The 25,137-nt window shown below is 50.3% G+C and overlaps 2 protein-coding genes across 3 annotated transcripts in view; one reads left to right on the forward strand and one right to left on the reverse strand.

The window, feature by feature from the left end:
* MKS1 (Meckel syndrome, type 1) overlaps window positions 1–11,593 on the forward strand; it is a 13,863-nt gene extending 2,270 nt beyond the window's left edge. For both annotated transcript variants that reach the window (XM_011979214.1, XM_011979213.1), the window contains exons 3-18: window positions 608–678; window positions 1,099–1,254; window positions 2,509–2,606; window positions 3,271–3,399; window positions 3,787–3,891; window positions 4,566–4,674; window positions 5,226–5,282; window positions 6,642–6,684; window positions 6,940–7,005; window positions 8,459–8,529; window positions 8,867–8,936; window positions 9,039–9,146; window positions 9,822–9,955; window positions 10,502–10,584; window positions 10,670–10,767; window positions 10,854–11,593. In XM_011979214.1, coding sequence (XP_011834604.1) covers window positions 608–678; window positions 1,099–1,254; window positions 2,509–2,606; window positions 3,271–3,399; window positions 3,787–3,891; window positions 4,566–4,674; window positions 5,226–5,282; window positions 6,642–6,684; window positions 6,940–7,005; window positions 8,459–8,529; window positions 8,867–8,936; window positions 9,039–9,146; window positions 9,822–9,955; window positions 10,502–10,584; window positions 10,670–10,767; window positions 10,854–10,945 — 1,490 coding nt within the window. In that variant the 3' untranslated portion in view covers window positions 10,946–11,593. The remainder of the gene's footprint in view (window positions 1–607; window positions 679–1,098; window positions 1,255–2,508; window positions 2,607–3,270; window positions 3,400–3,786; window positions 3,892–4,565; window positions 4,675–5,225; window positions 5,283–6,641; window positions 6,685–6,939; window positions 7,006–8,458; window positions 8,530–8,866; window positions 8,937–9,038; window positions 9,147–9,821; window positions 9,956–10,501; window positions 10,585–10,669; window positions 10,768–10,853) is intronic.
* A 263-nt stretch (window positions 11,594–11,856) lies between these two features.
* Window positions 11,857–23,362, reverse strand: EPX (eosinophil peroxidase). The gene is made up of 13 exons (XM_011979215.1): window positions 23,164–23,362; window positions 22,956–23,049; window positions 22,541–22,716; window positions 22,256–22,373; window positions 22,006–22,135; window positions 20,929–21,135; window positions 18,934–19,252; window positions 16,986–17,146; window positions 16,393–16,648; window positions 15,806–15,976; window positions 13,394–13,631; window positions 12,605–12,817; window positions 11,857–12,295 (listed from the first exon to the last, which is right to left on the reverse strand). Exons 1-12 carry the CDS (start codon window positions 23,237–23,239, stop codon window positions 12,616–12,618), a joined length of 2,148 nt encoding a protein of 715 aa, XP_011834605.1. The 5' UTR covers window positions 23,240–23,362; the 3' UTR covers window positions 11,857–12,295; window positions 12,605–12,615.
* Between the last annotated feature and the right edge of the window lie 1,775 nt (window positions 23,363–25,137).

Genomic DNA, 25,137 nt, shown 5'->3' on the forward strand with positions numbered 1-25,137 from the left:
CCCCTAAATTTCAGTTTCTTATATCCAGTTAGATTAGATATTTCCTGGAGGAGGCTGGGCGCGGTGGCCCACACCTGTAATCCCAGCACTCTGGGCGGCCAGGGCAGGTGGATCACCTGAAGTCAGGAGTTCAAGATCAGCCTGGCTAACATGGCAAAACCCCATCTCTACTGAAAATACAAAAATTTGCCAGGTTGGTGGCGTGTGCCTGTAATCCCAGCTACTTGGGAAGCTGAGGCAGGAGAATCGTTAAACCCAGGAGACGGAGGTTGCAGTGAGCTGAAACAGTGCCACTGCACTCCAGCCTGGGTGACAGAGTGAGACTCCATCCCCCCCACCCCCAAAAAAATTCCTGGAGGGTATTTTCTTTTACTCAAATTAGAGTAGTGATTAAGACTTCTTGGGTTCTAATCTTGGCTTCTACTCATACTAACTCTTATATACAGCCTCTCTAGCATTTCTCTAGGTTGAGTGCTTAATAAATTGCTGAATTCCAGCTGGTTTTTGTGGCAAATATAAGAATAGGAACTCTGGTTATAATCAACCACAGAGCAAGAAGTGGTGCTGGTTCGGCTCAAGCATTTGACTCACTCTGTTGTCTTTGGAGGTGGACACCGCCCAGAGGAAGACGAAAAGGAGGAGATTGTGATTGGGTGGCAGGAGAAGCTCTTTAGCCAGGTGAGCCAGTGTCTTTTGTCTGCTCTATCTGTTCCACCTGGTCTGCCTCCACATGACTGGTGATACATATTGCCAAAGTGATTTCCAGACAGGTTGTAATGGTTTATACTTCGCCCTGTTGTGTTTAAAGGGCAGTGTAACAGGGATTGCCACTACTCAGTTTTATGATTCTGGGTGAGGCACTTTTCATCTCTGGGCTATATGCCATCTGTAATCACAGATTTGGATTAGACTATCAGTCTGGTTCCTTTTAGGGCTAATGTTCTTGGTTCCCCTGCCATCCATTAATTTAGTGTTGGTTATGAAAACGTGTCAGATAGCATCAGCTCTGTAGAACTGATTTGATTAAATAGTTACAGAAGCAAAAGTTTGCTGTATTATAATGATGTACACATCTCTGTTTCCTTACGGTAACCTCAGTTTGAAGTAGATCTGTACCAAAATGAAGCAGCCTGTCAGAGTCCTTTGGATTATCAGTACCGTCAGGAGATCCTGAAGCTGGAGAATTCAGGTGGCAAGAAGAACCGACGAATCTTTACCTACACTGACTCTGATAGATACACCAATTTGGAGGAGGTATTGTTCTTTCCAGGGTCTCATAGCTTCCCTCTTTGCTTCCTCTAGCTTTTTTGCCTCACTGGATTCTTGTGTTATGTCAGAAGCCTAGTAAGGGGAGACAGGTAGCCTGTCTAGGAACCGCTGTGAGCTGCTGCTGCTGGCAGCCAGCCTGCAATAGAATGGGCACAGTCTACAGGTGGTGAGGCTGCTGCACCCTTCTCTGCCTGCTGGAGGGCCTGGAGGAGCTGCCAGTTCTCTGATTATACACTTGCAGAGTGCATACTGGGAGAAGTAACCATTGGGCTTGACTTCCTCCATGCATCATGAAAAAAGACAGGTGGTGGAGTCTGGAACAATCTAGATAAAATTCATCAGGGGATTTGGCCCAAACTCTGAGTATATGGGTTTGAAGAAGAGTTCAGTATAGCTGTGGAAAATGACTTATGTCCTCAATTTGCCAATGACAAAAATACCCTTGTGACCTTGTTTTGCATTTTCTTCAATCACTGCATTTCAGTTGCTTCTGTCTTCTCAGTAAGATTTTAAACTCCTTGAGGGTACAGCCTATATTTTTTTTATTTTTGTCTATGACTCTGTAGGTCTCTGCAAGGAACAGGTATTCAATAAATGTTTTTGAAAGATTGACATGCTTTCATTAACAGAGCTGTGGATTGATAACATTAGCTGGTCACGGTGGCATGTACCTGTAGTCCTGGCTCCTTGGGAAGCTGAGGTGGGAGGATCACTTGAGCCCAGGAGTTGAAGGTTGCAGTGAGCTATGATAGCAGCACTGCACACTGCAGCCTGGGTGAGACACTGTCTCTTTAAAAAATAATATCAATTAACTTAACTTTGGGTTGTCTGTTTTGGAAAAGCAGATGAAAATGCAGTTGGTGCTCAGTTACCATGTGAGGATTTCCCACAAAATACTTGTATCCCATTTGGCATTTTCTAACCACCTTGTTTAACTTCAACATCCACCAAGCAAACTAACCCAACGGTTTGTTGGTCTGTGCTCAGAGAATGCAGACTGATTTTAATATTAACATAAATAACTCATTTTTAAAATCCAAAGGCACTCCACGATGTGGTAGAAATCTTCTTTGGGTTGTTTGGCCACTGCTTCCTCCGTTAGCATGTATAATTGTGAGGTGGTGGAACCTGCAGGGTTCAGGTCCTGGATGAGGTTTCAGAAGGAAGACTTCCCTTCAGGTACTTGGCCCCATGTGGCCCTGACCAGATGGCTTACGCAGGGCTACTTGCTTTTCCCAGCACTGTCAGAGAATGACCACTGCAGCCAGCGAGGTGCCTTCATTCTTGGTTGAGCGAATGGCAAACGTCAGGCGGCGCCGGCAGGACAGACGAGGGATGTGAGTGCGGGCATGGGATGGGGGGCAAGCTTTTATTTTTTATTTCCTAAAGTTGCGTAGTTTTGCATTTTTATCAGTGGTTATATATAGTATTCAAGTATTACTTTATGATTAATTTAAAAAATAAATATGCTCGGGTGCAATGGCTCACACCTGTAATCCCAGCACTTTGGGAGGCCGAGGCGGGTGGATCACCTGAGGTCGGGAGTTCAATACCAGCCTGACCAACATGGAGAAACCCCATCTCTACTAAAAATACAAAATTAGCCAGGCGTGGTGGCGCACGCCTGTAATCCCAGCCACTCGGGAGGCTGAGGCAGGAGAATCGCTTGAACCCAGGAGGCGGAGGTTGCGGTGAGCCGAGATCGCGTCACTGCACTCCAGGCTGGGCAAAAAGAGCAAAACTCCATCTCAAAATAAATAAATAAATAAAAATAAATAAAAATATAAAATGTCTTCCTCACTCTTCATGTGGACATTTTTCCAAAGTGCCTCAGAGAGAGGGAAGGGATGTCATTTCTGTTTGTCAAATATTTTGACTCTTAAAAAACAAAACAAAGCAGTTTGTCCACCAGCTGAAACTTCCCATTCTGCCATGGCTCTCCACTGGGGTGTGCTCCATTGGGGTGTGCCAAGGAAGTGACCTTTTTGCGGTGTCTCCCAGGGAGGGCGGCATCCTCAAGTCACGCCTTGTCACCTGGGAGCCCTCAGAAGAGTTCGTCAGGAACAACCACGTCATTAACACCCCTCTTCAGACAATGCACATCATGGCAGACCTGGGGCCCTATAAAAAGTGAGTGGCGCTTCTCACTGCCAGCTTAGAGCCTCATCCTTTTCTCCTCTCACCAGCTCTCCCCTTCCTGTTATTATCATCCTGGGTTATAGGGGAGGGAGGGACTTTTTCTTCGTTTTGTTCTTAGTTGCGAGTGAAACTTCTCGCTGCCACCTCAGATCCTCATCCTCTTCTCCTCTCACCAGCTATCCCCTTCCTCTTATCATCCTGTATTAAAGAAGAGGGAGGACTTTTTCTTCCTTTTTTTCTTAGTTGTACGTGGAAGAAAGTTTTACCATGACAGCTCTCCCTATAGCCTCTGTTCTCTCCCCTGAAGTGGGCTCAGTGTCTCTTCCTCTTTCCCTGGAGGACCACTGACCTCAACCTTGGTGTTTTCCTGATTTCTAGGCTTGGCTATAAGAAGTATGAACATGTCCTGTGTACTCTGAAGGTGGATAGCAATGGTGTGATCACAGTAAAGCCTGACTTCACGGGCCTCAAAGGACCCTACAGGTAAGGAGAGGAAGAAAGGGGTAGTGGAGACTGACATTCCTTCCCTTGGTTGCACTTCTTGTCCCTAGTCAACTAGACTGTCAGAAAGTCCTTCATCCATTCTAACTTTTACATTCCCAGGCAATAGTTCGTATTCTGTTCCAAGTCATGGGCCTTAGGAAACCGGGAACTCCTTTCTCAGAAAATATGCAACTGCACCAATTTGAAAGGGATCACTTCAGTGATACATTTAAGTGACAGTGATTCTCCGTGCTGCTGAATGTAGGACCTGACCAGAACAGAGTGGGGTGAACTCAGCCAGGCTTTTCCTGTGGGCTCACTGTTCCTCATCTCTGTATCTTGAAAATGACAGAAGTATAAATTAGAAATTATCTGGACCAACCTGTCCATTTTTCAGGTGAAAGAACTGGGTGGCAGGAATGTTGTGCCTTACGGTTTGACTATAACTTCAGGCCAGAAATGGGCCCAGAACCTATACTGTCTGAGTCTAGTCTGGTGCCCTCACTGCTTTATCCTTTTGTTTCTCTTTCCCGATCATCAATACAGCCATTTTTATCATCATATACTTCAAGTGAGGTGTATGGCCCCTGATCGCTTTTCCCTGGGCTGGGAGCTATCCCCAGGCCCATCTCTCATTATTAGAGTCGCTCCTTTCTGTGGCTTTGACCTTACAGGATCGAGACGGAGGGAGAGAAGCAGGAGCTGTGGAAATATACGATCGACAATGTTTCCCCACTCGCACAGCCAGAGGAGGAGGAGCGGGAACGGCGTGTGTTCAAGGATGTGAGTGCGAGTTCATTCCAAGTATGGAAGGGATGAGCCTCAGTGCCTGGAGCTGAGACCGTTTCTGGACTTGATGTCAGTAGTTGCTTGGGAAAAGCCTTGCCCTTCATAGTCCCTTCTGACTTAGGCAGCATTGCTGACATATCAGAAGTTTTTGATCATATTATAATAATAACAATAACCATTTATTTGAGCATTTACCATGTTCTGTGCTAGGTACTTTACATACCTTATTTCCTTTAGTCCTTACAACAACCCTTTGAGGTGAACACTTTTCTTATTACTACCTTATAAGTGGGGAAACCGAGATTGAGGAGCTAAGTAGTCTGCCCAAGGTTACATAGCTTGTAAGCGCGAGAGTCAGGATTCTGCCCCAGACCAGCTGACTCCAGGGCCTCTGCTTCACAGTAAAATGGAGGTGGGTCAGGGGCTTGTGCCTCCAGCTCTTGATGATCCTTCCCACTATTGCTTTTCTTCTTCTTCCCGTTCAGAACTGAACTTTGGTCTAGCTTGGGTTGCATCTTGAGTTTTGGTTTGGTTTGTTTCCTCAGCTTTATGGCCGGCACAAGGAGTATCTCAGCAGTCTCGTAGGCACTGACTTTGAGATGGTGAGTAGCTTGGCTTCCTGCAGCACTGTGAGTTGTGTTTAGCCGGAGCATTCTGACTGTGGATGAGTTACAGCACTTCTCTTAAAGGCCTCCAAGGTATACTCTACGGTGTGAAAAGGAAGTCAAAGAATAGCACATATAGTCCTTGTTATGTGTTTTGCAACATTGCATGTTGATAGAGAACTGTTAATGCCGAGAAAAAGGCCTGAAAGGCTACGCATATGCTGTGGGTGGCTTTTTTGGGGAGGGTGGGATTAGATGTGGTAGATGGGTAGTGGGTAGTGAGAGGGATATATCAGGGATTTTTGCTTTTTATTGCCTAAGCTCAGGTAGTTTTGAATTTTTATCAGTGGTAATGTATTTATGTATTACTTTATAATTAATTTAGAAAATAAATATAAGGATGAAAAATGTCTTCTTCACCTTTCATGTGGATATTTTTTCAAAATACCCCATAGAGGGGCAGGGGTGCCATTTCTGTTTGTCACATATTTTGGCTCTTAAAAAATATAGGCCCGACGTGGTGGCTCATGACTATAATCCCAGCACTTTGTGAGACCAAGGTGGGAGGATCACTTGAGGCCAGGAGTTTGAGACCAGCCTGGGCAACATAGTGAGACCACATCCCTACAAAAATTAAAAAAGAAAAAAAATTAGCAAGGCATGGTGATACATGCCTGTAGTCCCAGCTATGCATGATGCTGAGGCAGCAGGATTGCTTGAGCCCAGAAGTTTGAGTTTGCACTGAGCTATGATCACACTACTGCATTCCAGCCTGGACAACAGATCAAGACCCTGTCTGAAAAAAAAAAGAAAGTGGTTTAGTTCAGCTATTCTGTCGTGCTGTTCTTTGTCTTTTCTCGTTCTAAGTGTTCCATCGCTAGACCTGGAAACAAGGATAGAATTACTGGTCTCCCTCTCTTTCTCTGAAAAATTAACCTTCACTGTTTCCATATTGCATAAGCAACAGATATGCAGTATTTAAAAGTTAGATAAGACAGATGCACAAATAATTAAAAAAGGAAACTCTCTGGTTTCTTGACCTCAGCTGTGTAAAGGGAACCGGGCATTCTGGCTTCCTATTGCACACCACAGGGCAGTTGCTGTTGCTTGGCTAATTTCCCATAGTGCATTGTCCTTACTGCCATTTAAATCATGTACTTTCCCCTTACATTATGTATCTTAGGAATGAAGGAAACAGATCTGTGGAGAAGTGTCAGGGTGGGGAGAAAGTGCAGTAGCGACACCCAGGGTCTGACCCCCAGTGTCAGGTTGTCTGCAGATTTGTAGATGGGGCTGGAGGAGAAGTGCCAATTCCCTTCAGGCCTGCTGATCCTTTCCCACTTCTCTTCACCTTAGACTGTCCCAGGTGCCCTCCGGCTCTTTGTAAATGGAGAGGTAGGTAAGTGTCTTGCTAGCATAGATCTCTTGATGCTAAGGCACGTGCCTGGATGTAGCTGTGAATAGTCTCCTCCACCCTGGTAGAGGCCTTGTCTGCTGTACTTGGGAAACTCAGTGGTGAGTCTTTCCTGGAAATGCAGAGGGTTCCTGGCCCTCAAAAGACTTGCTCTCAGGGTGTGTTGGACCCTCAGGACTGGGTTGGGTGCTAAGGGTAGTAGGATAAAAAGCTAAAATAGCTTCCTGTTTTCTCTCTTAGTTTCAGCCCAAGGCTATGAGTATGACAATCTCTACGTCCACTTCTTTGTGGAATTGCCAACTACTCGTAAGTAATATTCTTAAGTCTCTCTTTTATACCCATTCAGACAGATGTAGAGGCATTTGGTCAGGCTTCCTTTCCCACTCCTCTGCTGAAACTGTTACTGTTCTTTTCAAGGTTGTAGATCACATCCACTTTGCCAAACCCAGTGGGAACTTTCCTGCTTTCACCTCGCTTGACCTTCCTGAAGCATTTGCCAGAGCCCACTGTGCTGCATGACACACTTCTCTGGCTTCTGGCTCCACATTCTCTCTCCTGTCTCACTGGTGGCCCCTCACCTTCCTTGGGTAATGCCTTCTCTTCTGCTGATCTTACACCGTGAGAGTACCCATGGCTAAGCCAAGGCCTTCTGTTACTCTCTGTCTGCAGTCTTCCCGGGTGACCTCATCCATCCCATGGCTTAAATACCGTCGATGTGTCTCAGACTCCCAGGTTTCTGCCTCCAGCCTTAACCTTTCCCCTGGACGCCAGACTCGTATCCAGTTACCTGTTTGTCATTTCTGTCTAACATGATCAAAGAGAACTCTGGATTCCTCCTCGTCCCTCAAACCTCTCCTCCCTGGTATTCCCCATCCTAACAGAATGGCAGTATCTGAGTTGCTGATGCCAAAAACCTAGGGGACATCCTTGATCCCTCACTTTCCCTAGCTCCCTATAGCCAGCCAATCTGTCAACAGTTCCTGTGCGTTCTGTCTTCGAAAGCTGTTGTGAACCTGTCTGTTCTCTCCAGCACCCTACACCAAGCCACCACCGTCTCTTGTCTAGGCCAATGCATTCAACTTCTGACTTATCCCCCTGCTTCCTGCCTTGCTCCCATTTGCAGTTCATTTGCCACAGACACCAAAGCCAAGTTGAGTTTTAAAAAATGTAAACAAATTATGTCCCTTTTCAGCTGAAAACCCCCAAGAGCTTCCCCTCCCACTTAGAATAAAATGTAAACTCAATACCCTGAATGAGCCTCTGCCTATCTCTTCCGTACAACATTTCAGTCATTCTTCCCAGCCAGGTTCATTCTCCCCTTAGAACCTTTTAAGGGCCATTTCCTTTGTCTGAAACCCTTTCTGCCATATCTTAGCATGGCTGGTTCTTTCTGAGTTTAGGTCTCAGCCTGTGTCGCTTCTGAAAGGCCTTCTCTTACCACCCGGTCTAAATGAGCCTCCCAGTCACTCAGTCCCTTCCCGTTTTGTTTGAATAGAGCACTCATCACTACCCAATAGTCTCTTGTTGGTTTGTTTTTTGTCTCCCTGCTTCCCCCAGAATGTCAGCTCCATGAGAGATGGGGATCTTTTCTATCTAGTTACCAAGATACCCCTAAGATATACTAGCACATAGCAGGCACTCAGTAAATGATAAATGAATGATAGATTGTGTGAATAAATGAATAAAGAAACTTTGTCTTTTTCTGAACGACTTGCTTTCCTCCCAGGTGAGCTTACTATATTTGTTCTTTGGCTTTCAGACTGGTCAAGCCCAGCATTCCAGCAGCTCTCAGGAGTAACACAGACATGCACCACCAAGTCCCTGGGAGTGGTATGGAGAATGAGAGCGGGTATCTGGAAGGGAATGAGATCTGCTCCTGGGATGGCATTTGAGGTTTTGTCAGGCCAAGTGCTGTGCACCCTGGGGAGGATTCTGAGTTGGGTGACTTGTATGTGGGTTCTGCAGGGCTACCTGGCCCGGAGGTCCTCTCTGCCTTTTTGAGCATGGCAGCAGCTTGTCTTTGGGTGTCCCTTTGCATCTCAGACTCCAATTTCCCACCTGGGTGATAATTTTTCTTTTTCCCTTGTGAAGATAACCTTGTCATTGGCCACAAGGAGAACAAATTCCAAGGGAGGGCTTGCCCACCCTATGACACTCCTTTTTATAGGACAAGGTGGCTCACTTCTCCTACCCATTCACGTTTGAAGCCTTCTTCCTCCATGAGGATGAATCTTCTGGTGAGTAGCTCAGCAGTTGATCCTGGGCCTTGGTTCCCCTCAAGCAGTGCTGTCTTGGTGAAGGCCCGCCTGTGACCTGGCCGCTTCTCTCGTTTCTCCCAGATGCACTCCCGGAGTGGCCTGTGCTCTACTGTGAGGTCCTCTCGCTGGACTTCTGGCAGAGGTACCGTGTGGAAGGCTATGGGGCTGTGGTGCTGCCTGCCACTCCAGGTAACTGCTTGTCCCCGCCCTTCTGTGGCTCACATGCCCTAGGCCCTACGAGCAAGACTAACACTCGAATGCTTCTGGTGAGGGGTGGGGATAGCTGGGAATTGGAAGCATTTGGCTTGAAAGAGTTCCTGTTCCTCTGAGGACTGTCTGCCCAACTCCACTAGAGACAATAGCGTGGCCTTGGCGCTGACTTCCTGACAGTCTTGCCATGTGCTTCGTGCTCCTCTGATTGGACTCAGGGTGAGAAGCTGTATGGCAAAATCGGCTCATAGCATGTGTGTATTGAATGAAGCAGCATTCAGTTTGGAATAAAAGCACCTGTCTTCTACTGTGTGCCAGGCATTGTGCCATACTTCTCACTTAATTCTCCCAGCCACTCTGTGAGGTGCAGGTGGTATTATTTCCATTTTACTGGATGAGGAGAATGAACTTCAGAGAGGTTAAGAAACCTGTCCTGGGGATGCAGGGAATAACTGGCAGAGCAGAAATTTGAATTTCTCCCTGATTGACTTCCAAACAGCTGCTATGGGTAACCATGATAACCTTCACCAGAGGCCAGATCATCACCAGACCAGGTGTTTTAGCGAAGTCTAGGCCTGTGTCATTGCTGGGGAGTCAGTGAGGGGCCACATGCCCTTCCTGGACCCGGCCCCAGTCTCCTCTTCCCTTGCACAGGCTCACACACCCTGACAGTCTCCACATGGAGACCTGTGGAGCTTGGCATGGTGGCTGAGCTCAGGAGGTTTTTCATTGGCGGTTCTCTGGAACTGGAGGACCTCTCCTATGTGCGGATACCAGGATCCTTCAAGGTGACTTTTGTCTTTGGAGCGACTTCATGCTGGGAACTGATGGTCCTGTCCTTCTGTTCTGTAGGAGGTGGGATCTGGGTCAACACCCCTTAGTTGTGCATTGCTTCAATATTAGCCGCTTCCTTCCTATGGCTTAAGCTGGAAGTCAGGACCACATTTTGAACCAGGTTCCAATATCTACACTGCTATCGTAGGAGGTCTCTGGAAAATAGTATAGTTAGCGATTTCCCTTGGTCCCCATCAGAATAACGGGCTCTTTCTTTCCCCCGTCACTGAAGGCCTCAGTAATCAGATGTGGGAAGGATTCACAGTAAACGTGTAAGACCGCTGCCTCTCAGATGAGGTTGGAATGTTCCCTGGTGTAGTTGGGGGAGCCCAGTAGTCCAGTATTAGCCTTGAGGTAATAGAGTCTGCGTGATGGAATAAGGTTTCCCCAACAGAACTGCGCTTTCTAAGAATGGGAATAAGAACAGGGGCGAGGCCAGCATACTGCGGGGGTGTCTAGAGACGGCGGAAACCTGATGCTCTCCCAATGGCATGCCGCAGGGGGAACGCCTGAGCCGCTTTGGACTCCGCACAGAGACCACAGGCACCGTCACCTTCCGCTTGCACTGTCTGCAGCAGTCCAGGTGAGGGACCTGGCCCTCTGCCTCGGGGCACCTTATCCCTGAGGGGTGGAGAACAGCCGTAACCATGTGGCTGGCTTCCCTGCAGGGCCTTCATGGAATCGAGCTCCCTTCGGAAAAGGATGCGGAGTGTGTTGGACCGTCTGGAAGGGTTTAGCCAGCAGAGTTCCATTCACAATGTGCTGGGTATGTATGTCCCCTCCCCAAGCTGGCCACCCCGGGTCAGCATGGGCCTGTTTGGCAGCCAAATACCATATCTCCTTTCCTTACAGAGGCCTTCCGTCGAGCCCGGCGCCGCATGCAGGAGGCCCGGGAAAGCCTCCCGCAGGACCTAGTGAGCCCCTCTGGAACCCTGGTCTCCTAGCTCACAGCAGCCCTGGGCCACAGTGCAAGAGGACAAGATGGGGGATGTTTGAGGCCAGTGCTCTCCTGCCTCTTCGTCTGTCTGATTAGAGACCACGCTGGTCTGCTGAGAACCGGAAGAGCTGGGAAATTCCCAGCTGGCCCCTCTGCCTAGCCTTCTGCAGGGTCTTCTCCCTACCCTGGGGAAATAAAGCCAGAGACCCTGTGGCCCCCCCTTCATGTTTGCAGTCACTGTAAATGGGCATCACAGCAAGGCAGGCTTTTTGGTCTGAAGCTGTTTGGGGTGACCCCATAGTGAGTGTGGCCTTAACTCACTTTTCTGGCTTGTCTCACAGTAGCAGGGGGATGCAGGGATCTGCTGTTCTCCAGCCTTTAAAAATGGAGCCTTCCTTCTTGCAAGACCAAAGAAGGAAGGAAGGTGGACGGTGAGAGGGGTCTTAAATCCCCAGCCTGTGAGTCTCAGCCTCCTCTTTCCAGGGCAGCCTCATTCTACTCCTTGGGGCTTGCTGAGGTTGAGATATGAGTTATTTCTGAGTAGGTGAAGGTTGAAGGCAGTGCCGAGTCCTTTCTGCTAGCTGGTTGGTATCTTTTACTGTGTTCTTTTTGTTTTTTGGGCTTTTTTCCATAAACCCCTTTTATTTTGACTGATGTTCCGTTGGCTGTTTGTCTGCTCAGGTTGCTGGTATGGCTGGGGTATTCTTCTTAATGTCAGGGCCCTCCCATATCTGCCCTTCCCCTTTTCTGCCTTTCCCTGCTCCACAGTGTTTCTTTGGGCTCTCCTAATTCAGCCCCCAGGAGAGGCTTAGATGGTTGTGCCAGCATGCGTGTTAGCAGCACTTCTCTGCAACACCTGGAGCAAAGCATGGAACTGAGGCCACGTCCTCCCTAGCCCCACACAGAAACAGCAGCCCCTGCCCTTAGCAGTGCTTTATTGGTAGAAGCAGAGCATGCTGCCCAGCCTCAGGCTCAGAGGAGGACTGTGGGGTCTCTGCAGGCTAGGACTGAGTGGTCTCTCAGTCATGGTGAGGGAGGGGAGGGAGGGCTGGGAAGCAGTAGAAAGTGCTGTAAACCCTCCAGCTGACTTTTCTTGCCTGGGGTGCAAGACCACATAGCTTGGCTCCCAAGCCTTTGCACATGGCACTGATTCATAACCTAATACCTAAGAGACTCCCACGGCGGGAAGGTCCATTGCTGCTAGGAGCCCCCAGCTCTCACTCCCGGCTGGGGAACCCAGCTCTGAGCTGTAGCCAGCAGAAGCGTCAGCAGGCGGCAGTTGCTCCAGGGGGACAAGGCAGCTTTATGGCCCTCCCCTTCTCCTTGTCTCCAAAAGTTGGAGGCTTGGGATAGACTCCTGTGGAAGTAACAGAATGGATAAGTGAGGAATTTACTGGACAATTTAGAAATGGAGCTGTTTTGGGGTATTAGTGACCAAACTGAGGATAGTTGGATGCTCCTAATTTCCTCGCCAAAGTCCTAGGGCCTGGGATTGACTGTCAGTCCAGAAGCTAGTACATTGGGAAGCCACTTGGAAAGAGTACTGTATCCCTCATGACAAGTTCTGTTTTCTCTGCTTAGAGACCTAAGAGGACTCAGCCATCCATCCAGGGAAGGATATGAGGGCCTAACCCAGCCCAGGGTGCTGGAGGTAGCCTCCCCTTACCTGCAGAAGCCTCATTTCCCCCGCCAGGCTGACAGGTTCAACCTGGGGATACGGCTGCAGCTCACAAAGCCCCGGGGATAGATGTTGGCTCTGAAGATGTCCCTTGAAACCATGGTGATACCGGTATTGTCACATATAATTCGAGACAAGGAAATTCTGCTCAGGGCCTTGCGCTGTCTTTTGGTGAAAACCCCTCGTTTCTGCCACCAGAACCTACCAGGCAGTCAAGAGATGTGGGTGAAGGTTGGGGAGGAATTACCTTGTCATGAGCACCTGTTGTGTGCCAGGCACTTTACATATATTATTCCATTCAGTTCTCACAAAATTCCTGCAAGATTGGAATCTTAGAAATGAAACAAATTCAGTGGCCAAATAAATTGCCCAGTATTCAGTGCCCAGTAATTTAAGTGGCCAGGGCTGGATTTGAACTCAGGCAATACCAACTCCAAATAAGGAGTCAGGTCTTAAATCACAAACTTATTGGAGGGAAACCAGATTTCGCCCTTTCTGCTCATGTTTTCTGGGATCTACCAACCCAGAACAGCGAGGCTGCCAGGCTACCTCCTGGGTTTAAGATGACTCCGGCTCAGGCAATGTGGGCCTTGCCTGGGTCAGTGTCTCTCTTCCTTTAACCCAGCTTTCCAGAGAAGAGCCTCCTGATTTCAGATCCTGTGAACTTGGAAGAAATGATATTAAAAAGAGCAGTGATCTTCAATGTTTAGTCTTGAAATGCTAGTGTTTTTCCGCTCTGCCTCTGGTGCTAATGTCTTTTATGATAGGGTCACTTACCTGTCTCCGTCTCGGGCTCTTCTGAACTGGTTCTCGAACAGACAAGCCAGAAGAGGCCCCACTCGAGCCCCCGGCAAAAGAGGCTCAGCGATGGCCCCAATCCAGATGTCAATGTTGTCAGGTGTTCCATACAGATTCAGGAACTTCCTTGCCAAGTCCTGGTTTTTCAGCACCCGGCTAAGCTGTGCCAAATTCCGGGGCTGGGAGAGCCCACAGAAGCGCCTCCAAGCATTGTACCCTGCAGGGGAACGGGGAGAAGCAACTTCAGTGTTGCTGACTTCCCATTAGCTTCTGCTTCTCTCCACCAGTCCTCTGGGAGGAAGCTGTGGCCAGTCAATATTGGGCAGACCCAGAAGATCCTGCTGGTAGAAGAGGCCCTAAACCTTCCAAAGACCAGGTTTCTGTCCTCTGATTGAAAATGTGAGTGGACAACCGTGCTCAGTGTGCATCAGACTAAGGAGTGTGTCCTAACCTAAAAAGCCATTTTAACCCAAAACACATAACCACAAATCCAACACTTAATGATATTATTACTGGGCTCAAGTGCATTCATTAGACACAAGTAAGACGGTACCCAGAACATAAAAGACTCTCCATCAGGTTTGTAGAATGAATGAATGAGTGAAAGAATAAATGAATGAACAAACCAACAAATGGAGAGCGTGGATAAAATTCATCTACTCAGAAAAGGATGGCACACTATGATTCCTTTGATATGAGAGGTCCTGCATAGGCCAATATAGAGACACAAAGTAAATTAAGAGGTGATAGGGGCTGGGGTCGGGATGGGGATTGACTGTTCTTACAAGGTTTCTTTGGGGAGTGGTGGAAATGATGTGATATTAGATCATGGTGATGGCTGCATAACTCTAAATACAGTAAAATCATTGAATTGTCCATTTCATATGGGTGAATTTTATGGTGTATCTCAATAAAGCAGTTTTTAAAAAGTTTTCAGAAACTTCCAAAGACCAGCCGTACCAATTTGTCAGCCATCAGGATCCCACACAGGACCAAGCCACATCATAAGATGTGACAATCAAGGTAGGAGATAGCTTGGCCACGTCCCAAAGGGACACCAGCCCAACATCATCCATTGAACCACAACTCACACACACCATCCCCCAGCGGAACACATGAAAACCACACAGGGTTTTACCATACTGAGCACTGTTGGGTGAATATCTCAGGACCCTCACAGCACCTTTGTGAGGTACTTTTATGGCATGCTAACTATATCTACTATGTTTACTAAAGTTGAGCAACCATGGACTTCAGGGTCACTTTACTGTTCAGTGGAGCTCAAACCAGGTTGTCCAGTTCCCAGTTTGATGTTGGACTTGGGAAGGGATTAGAGGAGATTGTAAGAGCTAGTGTCAGGATAATATTTCTGGAGGGCACAGCTATTGCGGGGAGCAGAAACTCGCAGTGTGGAAACTTGGGTGGCTAGCGATCTCAGCTCTCCAGCAGGGAGCGCCCACAGCTCCTTAGCTGCCAAGAGCACCCAAGTTTAAGGAAGGAAAGAAGCTCAGGTTTCTCGAGTGCCTGCTGTGCTCTACCAGACGCCGTGTGAAGTGGGGTGGGCAGTAGGAGGTGCCACCACTGCTTCACACATGGGCACATGGGCCTTCAGGTTCTTTCTAGACAGGGAGGTAGGAGGTGGGAAGGAGAGAGGAGCAAGGCAGTGGCCAAAGCCTTCCCCTACTGGGGTTGAACAGGGGGAAGAAAGGAGAAATTGTAAATTTAAATTCAGATTTTACTACTTCTTATTTATGTGACCTTGGGCAAGTTACTAGCTGTCTCTGAACATAGTTCCTCATCTATAAAATGACTGTAATCATTGCTTCTCCAGGTGATTGGGAAAACAAATTAATGTACATGAAAGTGACTAACAAAGTGCCTACATTTTCTTCTTTCCTGGGATAAAGTCATTTGTGCCCTCACCAAACAGTCACTGCAGCCTTAGTTTTATTCCACCTATTCCCTGCCTCTAAGACTCTTTGCCTTTCTCCACTTAGAGCAAGGAACGTTTCTGTAGCTCCGAAATTTTAGCCTTCCTCCTTGGAACTTGCCGGAGTGTTGGGAATGGAGCAGTTCTTCCCTGCCTTTGAAGCCTATTGCGTTTTTTTCTACTTGGAAAGTTCAAGCCTCCCTTTTTCAGCTCCTGGGCCTGAGTCCTGGTCCTGTGGTGGACCTAAAGCTGGAGCCCCTACAGTGGATGGGGAACCATGGCAGGACAACAAGCGGTGTTCCAGGGGTGCTTTGGGAAATCAACCTTGGCCTTGCATGGCTTTGCACCCCTGTACATCCTGTAGATAGTCCCAGTCAGAAGGGAGGTACTAGGGTCCTCCCAGACCCCTTGAGCAGCCTGGCCTGAGCAAAGCTGGGAGAAGAGGCGGACAGCGCCCTCACCTGGAAGGCCATGGTCCCGGCTTCGTTGCATGTTGAGAGCTGCCAGGTCCAGCCCGATCCTCCTCACTTGCCGAAACAGCCGGTCCCGGAGTTCATCCACTAACATGGCATCCTGACGGTTCAGCTTGGCAGGGGTGGCCATGAGTCCCCGGAGGATGGGGTCGATGCCACCTGGTGGCAGGGAATGTGAGCAGCACAGATTGGACCAGCCTCTGGGAAGCTACTTGGGTCATCACATGATGCCAAACTAGCCCGGAGCTGGACAAGCCAGCTGGGTATGTTCAGTAATGTTTGTCAGGAAACAGAGCTCTGGAGAGGCAGGAAGCAGCTGGAGCTGGGAGACACTTCTTGAGTGGAAGGTGAGCTCCCCATCAATCTGACATTAGCCTCCACCCCTTTAAAAAATCCTCTCATTCCACAGAGGATGGGAGGCCTGTGACTGAGGGTCTTGCTGGCACCTGCCTTGTTTCCACTGTCCTGGGGAGATTTTAGCAGTGGCCTCTGCAGCAGTCTGGCTTCCTGGCAGTAAGCTTGTCCCACCTAGGGGAGGGCATGCTCCCCACCCTTCCCCTGGAAAACCTGGTCACCTTCATACACGATCCGCCAGCCGGCAAAGAAGGCAGAGCTAAGTGGGACGTGCGAGTTGGGTGCAGAGGCCCGGTACTGTCTGTCCAAGCGGAACATGAAGGGCTGGAGCATGGTGTGGCCAAAGCGGAAGGCCAGGGTGAAGACATTGGCCACTCGTGGGTCCACATTGGAGCAGTACCCCCTGTAGGGTCCCAGGGTTCTCCTGGCCCGGGCCTTGCCCAGAACCAGGGGCAGAAAGTCTCGGTAGGTGATGATCTGGAAGAGAAGACAGGAGGAACATTCCCTAGAGGCCACTCACCTACACCCTTGCCTTTTCAAAGGGTGGCTCAGACATATTCTTTATTGTCATCATGTCAAATGTGACAATATTAATTTCCTATTAGTGGGTGGAGATACAAAGCCCAGAGAGGGTGAGTGACACAGACAGGGTCACACAGAGTTAGAGGCAGAATCGGGGGAAGAGGACAGATCCAGGCGCACCGCCAGTCACCCACACCCAGCTGGTTTTAGGCACATCCCCAAGGATGTGTTAAGGACTGCTTCTCATGCCAAGCTTGTCATCTGGGGCATGCTGGGATGCAGAGCTCCTTACCTGGACCATGGCCCCCATGATCTTCCGAGCCTCATTGTACAGCTTGTCTCCAGTCCACCGGGGATTCAGGCGTCTCAGCTCGGTGGCCAGCCGGTTGTGCTCTCGCACAAAGAGAGTGTGCATGGCTGCCAGCTTGGGGGTTTCCGTTGATCGGGTGTCACCTTGAAAACCCCAAGCTCAGATTTACTGCAGCCTTTCCCAGAGCAATGTCTTTCTACTAGGGCAGACCCAGGGCTGGGGACTGGAGAGACGGGATGGGCCACACTCCTGGCCCTCACTGGACCTCCATCTCTTCAGCTGTGCTGAGGCTCCTCATCGCCATTCTGCTCCCTAACACAACAGGTCAGGAGCAGAAGGACCAGGGGTTCCTAGGAGGCTTGGGTTAGGTGGGAAAGCACAGGGCAGCTGCTGGTCTCAGGCAAGGGCTTCTTTGCCTAAGGATTCTACTCTATAAGACAACCAGATCCATAGCCCGGACCAGCTATGGGTAAGGGCACCTTGACTTTGGGACTGCGAACCCACCTGTCCATGAGCTGCCTCTGCCTACATGTTCTCTGCCAAGGGCTGGTGTACCTTTTTCCATCTTTGGGCTTCGTATAATACTGCTCTTCCCCGTGAGCCGGAAGGAAAGAGGAAGAGAGGGAGGGTTGGGCAGAGACTGTTCTTAGGAACAGACTTTCTACTCCAGGCAGGGAAGGAAAGTTAATTCCATCATTTGCTTGCTTTTAACTAAACTCTTTTGCACAAGGTCTTAGTTCAGTAGACCTCTCCTGAAGGCACACGCTGTTCTTCCCAGGACACACAAATATACAATCCTTCAAAAGAGGGGCTGGGGCCGACTCCCTGTGAGGAAAACAGTGGAATAGAGTGGACTGGGCAGAGACCTGGAAACAATACCGACTGTGTTCTCAAGTGGACTCTGCCATTTGAAATTAACTGTGTGCTCTTGGGCACATGATTCACCTTCCCTGAGTCTCAGTTTCTTATCGTAAAATAAGACCAATAATATTTCCCTCCTTTCAGGGCTGTTGCAAGGTTTAGAGATGGCACGTTTAAATATCTTAATAAGGTTGGGTGCGGTGGCTCACGCCTGTAATCCCAACACTTTGGGAGGCCAAGGCAGGTCAATCACCTGAGGTCAGGAGTTCGAGACCAGCCTGGCCAACATGGTGAAACCCTATCTCTACTAAAAATACAAAAATTAGCCAGATGTGGTGGCAGGCGCCTGTAATCCCAGCTACTCGGGAGGCTGAGGCAGGGGAATCACTTGAACCCAGGAGGTGGAGGTTGCAGTGAGCTGAGGTCGCACCACTGCACTCCAGCCTGGGTGACAGAGTGAGACTCAGTCTTAAAAAATAATAATAAAATAAATAAATATCTCAATAAGAAATGACTACCATTATTTTTGTAACCATGTACATGGGGCAAAAGACCCTGAGGAGAGCTCAAATTAAGCTTCCAGAAGAAGATATTAACTGTCTAGCAACAGGTGGGGACAGGGAGGAACTAAGGAAATTTATCCCAGAGAAGAGGAAAAACATGGAGATGGAAGTAACAGCTACTTTGAGGTATTCCTGTGTGAAAGAGAGACAGGGTCTTTTCTGAGGTTCCAGAAGCATGATTAAGGGGAATAGGTGAATATTTGATCAAAATAAGGAGACCTTTCTAACAATCGGAGCTGCCTGTGGCTGAGCTGGGGCACCATACAGGTGGTGAGAGCCTTCTCACCAGAGATGGTTAAGCAGTTATCTCTGGGCACACACAGGGAGCTTGGAAAGGGACTCCAGCGTTCTGATTCTGTGATGACTGTGCACAGATCTATGCCTGTTGTGTGCCTAATACTGAGGTCCCAAACCATGTACCTTCACCACATCCCACCATGACTTCCCAATCGGGACCCCAGGGATGGCTGTTTCCTGGGAAGACACCACCTTCCTCCCAGTCTGACCTGCCAGGAAGCAGGGGATGCGCGCCGAGCGGTTGGTGAGGAGACAGGGGTCGTCACGCAGGTTGTCGAAGGGCAGCAGGGCCCGGCCATTGTCTTGGAAGCGCTGGTTGACGGCCAGCAGCCCCAGATAGTTGGTCCGGTTGCGGAGCCGCAGCGAGAGGGAGACCTCACTGCCATACACCATGCTGGCGTCCACGAAGGAGGTGAGCGCGTTGATCTGGTTGCGGACTCTGTTTTTGTTTTGGGGGCATGAGGGTGCCGAACGGAAGAAGGGGATGCAGTCACGCTGGTTCTTGATGCGGGGGTCATTGGGTGGTATCTGAGATGGAAGAGGAGCCAGTGACATGGGGCGCCTTCAATAGTAGACTCACTTCTCTCCCTCGTGTCCCACCTCTCTCAAAACCTTGCTTAAAACTCCCTTCCTCCAGGAACCCCTCCTTGACTCACCCAGGCTCATGCTGCTCACCCCTTCAGTCTGAGTGTCCTTAGCATTTTGTTTCATAGAGTCTCAAAAGGTTAGGAAAGAATGAGGCTTTGGAAACAATCTCGATCCTCATTTTACAGCAAGGAAACAGCCTCAGAGAAGGGAAGTGACAACTAGTTAGCAGGAAAGGTGGGATTAGAACTTAGTTCTCTTGACTCTTAGGCTTGAGCTTCTTTAATTCTGTTCAGTTCGACAGACCTTTTCTAAGCCCCTTTCTTGCTTGGTGCTTTGGAGACTATGAAGGTCAAAAAACACAGGAAAGGTTGCAGGAAGCTGGCAGTTCAGTGGAAAAAGACACACACATGGAGTTAACAAACTAGGTTGAAGTGGTATCTGCTGTGCTTGATAGAAAAGCCATATGTGGGCTGGGCGTGGTGGCTCACGCCTGAAATCGTAGCACTTTGGGAGGCCGAGGCAGGTGGATTACATGAGGCCAGAAGTTTGAGATCAGCCTTGTCAACGTGTGAAACCCCATCTCTACTAAAAATACAAAAATTAACCAGACATGGTGGCGCGTGCCTGTAATCCCAGCTACTCAGTAGGCTGAGGCATGAGAATTGCTTGAACACAGGAGGCAGAGGTTTCAGTGAGCTGAGATTGCACCTCTGAACTCCAGTCTGGACAACAGAGCGAGACTCTGTCTCAGAATAATAGTAATAGAAAGAAGAAAGAGAAAGAAGAAAAGAAAAAGAAAGAAAGCAAGAAAGCAAGGAAGGAAGGAAGGAAGGAAGGAAGGAAGGAAGGAAGGAAGGAAAGGAAGAAAGCAAGAAAGAAGAGAAAGAAGAGAAAGAGGAGAGAGGAGGGGAGGCCATGTGTTAAAAGTATAAAAGGAAGATCTGAGAAGGCTCCCCAGAGGAGGTGCCCCTAAGCCAGGGATTGAGGAATAGATAAGATTGCTACAGGGAGAGGCCATCCAGAGGCCCTCACATGTCATCCCTCATGAATGTGGCCCCACCTATTAAGGGTGACTGTGTGTGTACGTGTGTGTATGTGAGAGTGTGTGTGCATGTGTGTCAACCCTATGTCCCTAGCAGAGACTCTGCTCCTTGGATTCTATCTTTTCGTCCCTAGCACCCCACGCTGTCCTTGCCTTCTAGCCTGAAGGTTAGGACCCTACTCACAGCCCAAGCCCAAGAAGTTGGCAAGAGCTGCAGGGCCCTTAGACCACTCTGGGAAGGAGAGAAGGGCAAGAGCTAAGAGGCCCTTAGGTTGCCAAAAGCAGGGGCCCAGAGGCTTCCCCTGTTGGATTCAGACCCATGGGTCAAGACCTGTCTCGAGGGCTTCCCACCCCATGAAGCCTGACCTCAGCCTCCTGGCAGATTGCCCTACCCCCACCTCTCAAACACACACGGTGCGGGCTCTCTGCTCAGCTGTTTCTTGTGTCTCTGTCTCATACCCCAGCTCCACAGGCAGCTGCTTAAGGATGGTGCTCCAGTCTTCCAGATCCCCACCCCCAGCACCTTGCCTTTGGGGGAGGCCACACAGGGGCGTGGGGGATTGGCTGAGGGTACCTTGATGGGAAAGCAGGGGGGCAGCTGGGCACAGGTCTTCTCACAGTCGACGCCCTCAGTGAAGGCCACTCTGGCCGGGGACTCCGGGGAGAAGTCCAGGTCATGGTCAATGAACTGGCCCCACTGCATGAACATGAGGGCCCGGCCACGGTCGGAGGTCAGTCTCTCGCTGGGGAAGCGCACAATCTGGTTGGAGACAGCCCGGACCTGGGGGGGAAATAACGTCAGCACGGGACACGGGCTCCCTGACCCCACAAGGTATTAGAGCCAACCCAGGACTCAGGGAGCAGCAGCTGCCCTGCTGGAACTGACAGCCTCCCCTCTCTGCCCTCCATGCCCCCTTCGTCCCTGGAGATGTAGCCACCTCCTGCTCTGATTCCTAGAAGGATGGTTTCTGGCTGGGCTCCTGAGGATTCTGGTGGTAAACAGAAGGAGAGGGGCCAGGTTGACTGGCTCAGACCTCACCAGCTCTTCCAGAGGGGAAGGCAGATCAAAGAGATAGATCAATTTATAGACTGATAGCTACCCAGATGATAGCACTGATTCACAGGTGCACGGGCTGGTTGCCAGGTGATGGATAATGCATGTAGGGAGTACTGAGTCAGTGGATGGAAGGATGGATAGAAGAAAATTAATTAATAGATGTTGATAGATGGGTAGATGATAGACCGCTATATTGATATATCAATAAAAAACTGATGACTTGATAAATGTGAAACAGATCAATAGATAAAGTCAGATTAAGGTATAGAGCCATTTATATTTAGCACGACTTGACACTGATTTTCTCAGAAAAAACTCTACAACACCGTAATGGTTAGCATGAATAGAGCACGTCCTATATAGCTATTGATACCAAGGACTTCCATATTCACACAATATTCTACGAGGTAGGCTTTAGGGCCATTTTACAGATGAGGAAACTAAGCCTCAGAAAGCTGTATTATTTGCCACAAGTCACTGCGCTGGTCAGTGGAAGGGCCTGAGTTCAAGCCCTGCCTGGCTGACTCTGGGCTGTGTTTTACTCCCCACATTTAAGAGATCAAGCAACCTCCCAAGCCCTCAGCCCCAACTCACAAGAGGGAGAAGGAAGCCATTGCGCCTCCTGCCGGGGGTCCAGCCAAAGGGCAGCGACAGCCCATCCTCATACTCGGCGGGCAGCCAGCGAGCCAGAGCCTGGTTGGAGGCCCCTAGCCAGGGTCTCCTCCTGCAGCCGTGGGTGGGGTAGGTCAGCAGTGGGCAGAGCCTGGAGATGGCTCAGCATGGAGGGAGAGGGTGGGTGCAGGAAGGAAGGGGTCCCCAAGCAGGGGCAGCCCCCCGCACATACTTGTTGTTGCATCGTCCAGTGATGGTGCGGTACTTGTTGCTGCAGCGCTCGGCCTGGTCCTGGAGAGCACAGCCACTGGCCTGGGACAGCAGCCGCAGCTGTGGTTCTGTTAGCACATCTGTGGGAAGGCAGGTGGGCAGGCCTGAGTTGGCCTGCTCTGTACCTCCCATCCCTTTACCCTCTGTCCTCCCCGCACCCCAAGCCTGTGCACCCTGCCTCCCTCTCCTGGCTTCCTTCTACTCCAGGCCAGGGCAGGCCCAGGGGGCTCAGTGGGGATCAGAGTACCAGTGACATTGAAGGGTCCGGACCACTGGGGTTGTAACTTCTCTTCAAGCAGCCCCAAGGCCACATGCATATAATCTGCGGCCTGAACAACTGTCCTGGTGGCTGCTACCGGTTGCTTGAAGTAGGACAGGAGGTCCATGGGGCTGGCTGAGCCGCTGCGAAGCCGCTGCTTGATGCTGCCCAGGAGAGGAGAAGTGAGGGCTGGAGAGAGGGTGCAGACCCACCCAGCAGAGGCCCAGTCCTGGGGGACAGTCAGGACAGGGCACGCGGACAGAAGGATGGATGGAAGGGAGGCTCTACCAACAGGAGAGGTTCATAGGGTCCAGAGGTGGGCGATGGGTGAGAGGACCTTGGCTGGCGCCCATGACCCCCACTGATCCTCCCAGGCCCATGCAGCCCCCAGACCCAAGTCCACCTCTTCTGGGTCCAATTGTAGGCAGCATCCACCCGCAGCTTGGCCTCTGCTATGCAGTCCCGCAGGACCGAGGTCTCCACTGCCCCAAGAGAGTCTGTTCAAAGAGATGGGGACTCAGGGTTCAGCGAGCCACAAGACCTCCATCAAATCCCAAGTGCTTCCCCTTCCATTTCCCTTCCCTCCTCCTTGGCTGTCTAGGGGCTATTACCTGTGTCAGTGCCCTCACAGGGCTGTGCGAGGATGAGTGTGGCCAGGACCCCTGCCAAGGCTGGAAGCAGATGCATGTCTGCAGTGAGGCTTCACCAGCCGGGATGTGAGTGACATTCACAACCTGCGAGGGAGGGTCCTCTGCGCCCCTCTCACTGTGAGGACCCCCAGCTGGCCTCTCACCTCCTCCTGCTCTTCTCTGTACGTAGCTTGGAAGGGACTTTTATAGCCCATTCTAGGGTGGGGGAGGGCAGCTCTGGGCCCCAGAAACCCAGCCTCTTGGGTGGAGTTCTGGAACTTCCCTCTGGTTTTCAGGGGAGTTTTGAGACTGAAACCTCCCACCCCACCCCCTGCCAGCCTAGGGACATTCTTCTTGCCTACCCTTCACTCCGTCCCTACCCTCTACTACCAAGCCCACTGATGCACTTCTCCCAGGGCCCAGAGCAGCGCCTGGGACACAGATGTTGCTCAATGGATATTTGTTGGCTGACAGGAGCAGTGCACCTCAGTCACCACCACCTGGCTGCGTGGCCTTGGGCAAGCCACTTTCCCTCTCCAGGCCTCAGTTTTCACATCCCTAGAATAAGAGCTGGGCCAGATCATTGGCAAGGTGCCTCTCCTCCCACAACGGGGCAGAAACTGAATCTGCCTTACTGTTATACACACCCCCAGACCCAGCTCAAAGCCCAGCATTTAGTAGGTGCTTAGCAGGTGTTTGTTGAGTGAATAAATGATCTGTGATGAATGATTTGGCTCCTCTCCTTATCCCCTAGCCCTACTCACTCCCTCCAAGGTGCCAGGGAAAGTGTGAGGCTGTGGCCAAGGCAGGGCCTGGCAGTGAAATCCCTCATGGGCCATTTTGGGGACACAGTGAGATGTCACAGGTGAAACACCCAGTCGAATGAGCTGCTCTGGAGCCTAAAAGTAAGCACCCACCGTGGGCTTTATTCTCTTGGCGTTTCTTCAGTGCCAATCACTAGTAGGTTTACTCTGAGAAGTAGGTTTCAATTCTGAGTTCCTATTGGGCTTGGTGAGAAGTAGCTTCTTTGGAGGCAGTGTGCTGCACCAGGGTCTGATTGGCCTGGGTTGAATCCAGCCCTGTCACTAGCTTCATGGCCTTGGGTGAGCCTCCATTTGCACCTTAAGTGCAGAATGCATCCCTGTCAGCCTTCTGACAGGGCCCATCCTCTCTGCACCTAAGCCTTCCTCCTGCAGTTCCCTGCCCTGGATGAGCCAAGTTCATCCTTTGCCTCTGACCTCATCCTGGCTGCCTGGAGAGCGCGTGCTCATCCCTGAGACAGTTCCAGAGTCACCACCAATGCGGCCAGCAGCCTGCGTGTCCTCGCCCCTCCTTCAGGAAGACACGTCCATTCCTTCCTCAATGTGGACCCCATGCCTGCTCCAGACTCCCAGGGAGGCTGTTCCAAGTGTCCTTTCTCCTCCCCGACCCCCACACCCTACTGAAACCCTGCCCAGTGCACTCCACAGCCCCCTCCTCCCACAGCAACGCTACCAGCCCAACAGTTGCTCTTGAAACAACCACTTCGCTTTGGCAACCCCTTTCACAAGCTCCAGTTGATGGCCTGAGCCCTCCTAATCTTATCTCCTTATCTTTAGCAGAGGCCCCTCTCCTGTGACAGGGGGCCTGGGTAGAAGTCACTGTGTAGTAGCTGAAAGCACACACTGGGTTCCTTGATGCCGACCCACTGCGTGACTGGGTAAATCACACACCTCCATGGGCCTGTTTCCAAACCTGTGTGATGGGGACAGGGAACCTCATGGAGGAGAGAGAGATTGTATAAATCACAGAGCGCTCCTCAGCTGTGTGTCACCTCCCGGGCCTCAGGGAGCCAAGTGCTCCCCGGGGGGAGCCAGGTGGAATGCATGTACCCCAGGTTGGAGCTGGATGGGGTGTATGTACCACAGCTTGGAGCCAGGGTAGGGTGTATGTAACCCAGGTTGGAGTTGGGGTGGG

Source organism: Mandrillus leucophaeus, unplaced genomic scaffold, assembly GCF_000951045.1.
Source record: "Mandrillus leucophaeus isolate KB7577 unplaced genomic scaffold, Mleu.le_1.0 Scaffold20, whole genome shotgun sequence".
Lineage (NCBI taxonomy): Eukaryota > Metazoa > Chordata > Mammalia > Primates > Cercopithecidae > Mandrillus > Mandrillus leucophaeus.

Coding starts and splice junctions, on each gene's coding strand:
- EPX (XM_011979215.1), bottom strand. CDS start 23,239: ATGCATCTGCTTCCAGCCTTGGCAGGGGTCCTGGCCACACTCATCCTC. Junction 16,649..16,985: donor TCATGGGGGCCATGGTCCAG/GTAAGGAGCTCT, acceptor CTTCTCTTCCAG/ATCATCACCTACCGAGACTT. Junction 13,632..15,805: donor CCGGGACCATGGCCTTCCAG/GTGAGGGCGCTG, acceptor GTTCCCCTGCAG/GGTACAATGCTTGGAGGCGC.